At 42.3% G+C, this 5,875-nt stretch overlaps 1 protein-coding gene across 14 annotated transcripts in view; it reads right to left on the reverse strand.

Moving 5' to 3' along the window:
- Positions 1-5,875, reverse strand: part of APBB2 (amyloid beta precursor protein binding family B member 2) — a 377,881-nt gene that overhangs the window by 185,750 nt on the left and 186,256 nt on the right. For all 14 annotated transcript variants that reach the window (XM_023519597.1, XM_023519608.1, XM_012811964.2 and 11 more), the window contains one exon: positions 2,353-3,168. In XM_023519597.1, coding sequence (XP_023375365.1) covers positions 2,353-3,168 — 816 coding nt within the window. The remainder of the gene's footprint in view (positions 1-2,352; positions 3,169-5,875) is intronic.

Consider the following 5,875-nt stretch of genomic DNA (forward strand, 5'->3'; position numbering starts at 1 on the left):
CCAGGGGACCTGCTGAACACATCACAGAGCTGGTGTGAGGTGGAGGAGCACACGTAATACTAAACGCTCATCCAGGGGACCTGCTGAACACATCATGGAGCTGATGTGTAGTGGAGGAGCACACGTAATACTAAAAAGATTAAAACAGACACACTCATCTCCAACATAGAGTCCTAATTGGAAAAAGCCAAGCATTCATGAAGCAATGGAAGAAATTTTTCTTATTTTAATTCTAAATATATAAAATTAGAGAGAGAAAATAATGAACCCTCATGTACCCAGACCCAGATTTAACAATTAGTAGCTTATGGGCAATTTTCTTTTTGTAAATCCTCTCCACCCAATTATTTTGAAGAAAATCCCATACCCAATACATATTATATAAGCATATAATATATATTAGTATTACGTATATTAATATTTTATAAAAGTATACATCTCTAAAAGATAAAAACTCTAATACCATTATCGCAAAATTTGGGTAAATTTTTAAATTTATTATAAATCTGATTAATATGGTTAAAATGTTTTCTGGAAGGAAATATTAAAACAAAAACAATAAGTAGCCATTGTTGAGCAAAGGAGCTAGAATAAGGGGCAAGGATGGCTTAATTGTTTTCCTATCTCTTAGCTCAGTTAAAATTGGACTTCAATGAACCCCTTGTGCCAGGAAGAGCAGCAGAAAGGCTGCGATGACCCAAGGGAGGAGGGAGCCTCGGTGGACGGCACTGGTGTAGCCGGGCTGGAAGACACTCCAGGAATCGCTTATGTAGACTGGAACACTAGCAGGTGACAATGTCCATCAGCTATGGGACATGAATTCTCTAATGGGCAAAAAGTAATAGAGAGCTGTGAACTCAGTGACATCACTAAACATAATTATGGTTCCAATGTTGTGCAGGGCCAGACATTTCTGAGATGAAATGGACTCATTTCAACCTCCCTACTGCCACATCCAGCGGCACCGTGCGATGACATCTATCACTTAAAGCACTGGGATTTTAAAGGGCACTTCAAAAACACTTCTGTTTTTTTTTTCCTTTCAAACAAGTTAATGTTGTAACTCCTCCTTTTTGCCTTATCTTTCCTCCGTGTAATTTATCTGCCCTATACGTTGGAAAAATGTTATTTCCTTCCCTGGTGGCTCTATCTATTCTATTTGCTGAGTCGCTATCATATTAACATAGCCCTGGGACCCACTGGGTAGTTGCTGGCCTCCTTTGTAGAGACAAGCCTTTGTGAGGGTTTGTTTACAATGAATTCAGATAGGACAGAGCTCGCCACATCTTTCCATCTTATGAGTACAAAAAAAAAAAAAAAAAAAAATTAAGATTAAAAACAAGTGACTTTTAGGACCCTGTTCACTTGTCACATTTTTAAAACCTCTGACAAATCCAAAGAGGTTATAAATATAAACAAAAGTACAGAAAGACTGATGTCAATTATACTAGTTAAAAATCCTAAACTTCTGGTGGCAGCTGTAGCTCAAGTGGCTAAGGTGCCAGCCACATACACCAGAGCTGGTAGCTTCGAATCCAACCTGGGCCTGCCAAACAATGATAACTACAACCAAAAAATGGCCGGGCATCGTGGCAGGTGCCTGTAGTCCCAGCTACTCAGGAGACTGAGGCAAGAGAATTGCTTAGGCCCAGGAGTTGGAAGTTGCTGTGAGCTGTGACGCCATAGCACTCTACCCAGGGCCATAGCTTGAGGCTCTGTCTCAAAAAAAAAAAAAAAAAAAAATCCTAAACTTCTAAATATATTTCACAAGAAATACCATTTTTTCACTTTCGAATATTACTTGAACAAAGCTAATAAAATATTCCCCAGTAAAGGTCAAAAGAAAAATGCCTTTTGTGAACAGACAACTAATATTTTAAACTTTTAATTATACATGAGCTTGAGCATAAATAAATTCTTCTGAGGACTTTAAAATAGTTGGTTCTCCTAATTGGATTATTAATATATCCTGCCCCAAGAAACTATTTCTTTTATTATTTTGCTTAACAAAACTCAATCTTCCTAGACTGCATATAGGAATAGTTTGCCCAAGTACTGGAAATATAATTTCTACATAGATAATGTTTTACCGTACATAGCACCAAGGACCCATTTATTTTCAAAAATGCTTATCAGAACAACTTGTGAATAATCCAAAATGAAATTAACTTAAAATGTGACTGAAGAATGTAACAATATTTTCCAGACGAATGGCCTAATTTTACCCCAAGGAGCATGTACTCCTTTATGCATGTAAACAGACATATCTGGACAGTCTAGACTAGACATTCACTCCATTGGTAGTTGAAAACACCAAAAGAAAGTGCCCGCGGAGCCACCCTTCCCGGGTACCTGTTTCGTCCGGGGAGCTGGGGGAGGCACTGTCTTGGGACAGCGTCGTCCAGCTGGACTCCTCATCGCTGGGCGCCAAGTTCTGGATCCGATGTAGTGCACAGTCGGTTTTGGCCCCTGTTTTAGGATGATCCTTCTTGGTCTCTGGGCTGGAAGACACAGTGGCTACCTGACCGTCCTCGGGGCTGGACTGGGGTTTGTTTGATTTCTGCAGCAGCAAATCGCCATTGCCCATAATGGTGGGGGCCTGGCTATGGCCTGGCTGTGACTTCTCCTCTGCAACTCCATGGCAGCCACCTACGCTCTGCTCCAGTTCTCTGGCTGAAGTCTCCAGGTCTGCATAGTAATTTAGGAAGCTCTTAGTTCTCCGGGGCTGGGAGGGTAAAATCTCACAGCCCGAGGAATCCTGCGGATGGGGCTCTTTACCCTCTAACTTCTCAGAAGTTATGTTGATGACTGCGGTGGGGCTCACGTTTTTGTTGGGGTCCTGCTGCCCTTGTTCCGCAGCCTTCCGGAGCTGGTTCTCCCCATTTTTCACCAGCTTGATGTTGGCAGAGCCATTTCCCAGCAGGGGCTGTGCAGCTGGATCCGAGAGGCCCATTGCCGCCTGGATGTTAGTTAGTGCATATTTTTTCCTGCATTTGGGAGGTGTGCTGTTCTTGCTTTCTGTGTGTTTTATTTCAGCATTCAACAGTTCATTGTGTGAGGAACGGAGATTAAGGGTGTTCGGTGGGGTGGCTGGGCTGTTCCGATTTGCAACGTCTGTGGTTCCGCTGCTGGCCATAAACACTGCCAAGGTGTCAGCACCCGAATCAGCTGGAAAAAAAGAAAACTCATCATTAGATGCCATGATTAAACTGTTCAGCACCAGAACCAGTAAACATTCTGATACAGAAAACTAAAAGAATAAATGCTTCCATTGAATGATATATTCTTGTAGGACTGACCCATTTTGTTCTTTATTTCAAATATCTGTTTATATATCAAATAGGAGACAATGAAGGGCTTAATGCAGATTAACCTAGAAGCCAATTCATAGAAAAGCTAAGAATTCTGAGGGCCTGAATATTACACAGAATAAAAACGCATCTCTCTTTTGAATTCATATAAAAGCATTTTCTTCTCGTGGCTGGTCTTCATTTTTCACAACCTTGAAAAATCATCCCCTTTCCACATTATTCTACCATGTTTTTATTCTGTAGTTCCTTCAGGCAACGCACACACACACACACAAAAAAAAAAACAGCTCAAAATTGCTCCAGGGTTTCAGTTTTCTTAATTATTCTGAAAGGTCGCTGCTCCATGATGCACCCTACCCCCAAGGGAATTTTCCTCAAGGTGTTTAGAAACTGTGTTCTGAGTGCCTAGAAAACCAAATCTCCTTTATAGGTTGCTGATGGCTTTGTGAACATTTTTGACCTGGGTTTAGCATTTGCACTAACAGAAACAAGGAAGAAATGGCTTAATGTCTCCAGAATACAAACACACATATACACATGAGACTATTACTAATCATGCAGCCCTTGGCTCCAGACAGTGTGTTGGAACTCCTCGAGAAGTCAGAATATATTCCGCTGAATTAAAATACTGACTCAGCTGCGTACAGTCACTGTGTCCTTGCAGAACTCCTAGGAAAGTGACAGTTCCATTCATGTCAGATACTGTTCGCACCGTTTGTGATTTATTCCATATGTCTCTTTTAGGAAGAAAAGAAAGGTTCCTCAGCCTAGAAGGTTATAAAATTCATCAGCAAGAATTCCTAAGGTTTCAGATGTCTTGGTCTATGAGGAATGACTTCTTTCTTATCTGATCCTTTATCCTCCACAGACTTCAGCGATCTCTCCATCAGCAGTAGGTGAACCCAAGCACAGTTCCCAACATTCCTGAAATTGTATTCTGACAACTCCTTCTTCCTCCTTCAGGCAAAACAGAGATCTTTAAGGCAGAAGAGGACAAGAATTTCCCAGTTTAGAAGCTTAGCGGTATCTCTCCATCACCAAATAGTAGGGGCAATGTTAGAGAAGAGCCACTCGTTCAGTTCATTCTAGAGGCCTTGTGCTCCCAGGACGCCAGGGGACATCCATCTGCCCCAGGCAATATCCGCATTCGTAAAGGAATGACCTCGTGGTCCATAAAGTAGTTAAGGGCTGTAACCTAACTGGTTAGACCTTGAGCCCTGTTTTTTTCTGTGTTTACACAGCACCGCACCTCAACTCTTGGGCCTCTTTTTATAGGAACAGAGAATCCAGGGTGTTTCTTTCTTTTAAACAATACTCTCACAATTGAATCTAAAAATTTCTGTATTACTGTTAGGCTACCATTTTATGGAAAACAACATGTTTCAATTTATAATCCAACCTCACCCAAGAGCAGCAGTTACTATGAGAAGCCCATACCTTGAACCCACGTGAAGTTTTTCTGATGCACACATCCACAGCAGAGACACAAAGAAGAAAGTTATTTTTAGACTCTTGGGTATTTTGGGTGGCATTATGAGAAAGTGCAAATCTGCTGGCTTCCTGAAAGTCATGGCCAAAAATTTCTATGAGTCCGTTTTATGACCATATTCTACTGACCGTATTCTAGCAATGTTATTAGGGAGGAACTTTTATTACTTTATGTCCATAAACATTTTCAGAAAGAATACTACCAAGATTTCTGGGTAATCTGAATATTTCAATAGCTTTTATATCCTAAATGTGACAGACAAAACCTCTTAGCCACAGTCTTAGACGTCTGGATCTCATCACCCTCTCAAGGGCCTTGTGTCTCTTCTTTTTGCTGGAAATCACGGAGGGCAGGCAAGGAAAAGAGAATGAATCAGAACAGGACCATGCAAAATACAAATGGGACGTATGAATACAGTTCTGCACATGCTGCTTTAATATATCAAAGCCTGAACACAGTCTGAGTAACGCCCCGTATCTTAAATGATGGTGCTATGTGGAGGCAGAAGAAAAGGTTCAGTCCCAGAACCAAGGCAGCTAGAAAGTCCTTGAGCTCAAAAGGGCCATGAAGCAGCTAGAGGTTAGCAAAATCCTAGAAAGATCAAGGCCACAGAAAAGCAGCCCTGAATGTGATGGGCAATGTCATAAGGGTTATGGGCACAGACCTCACATCAGAGAGTCAAAGGCTCAAGGCCTGCCTGAGAGACTTACAAGCGTAGTGCGGGTACATCACCTTCAGTTTTGTTGGCTGAAAAATGGGAACAATAGCAGCACCTGGTTGACGTGAAGAATCAAAGGAGAAATGCCTGCAGGGTTGAGCATGGTATAGAACAACAAATGTGAGTTCCCGGTCCACTCTGCACATAAGTGACGGAGCACAGGGCTCCGGTCCACTCTGCACACAAGTGACGGAGCACAGGGCTCCGGTCCACTCTGCACACAAGTGACGGAGCACAGGGCTCCTGCCGAGGGCCTCAGATTGGTCCACTCTGCACACAAGTGACGGAGCACAGGGCTCCTTCCGAGGGCCTCAGATCGGTCCACTCTGCACACAAGTGACAGAGCACAGGGCTCCT

Source organism: Otolemur garnettii, unplaced genomic scaffold, assembly GCF_000181295.1.
Source record: "Otolemur garnettii isolate 467f Iridium unplaced genomic scaffold, OtoGar3 scaffold00181, whole genome shotgun sequence".
Classification (NCBI taxonomy): domain Eukaryota; kingdom Metazoa; phylum Chordata; class Mammalia; order Primates; family Galagidae; genus Otolemur; species Otolemur garnettii.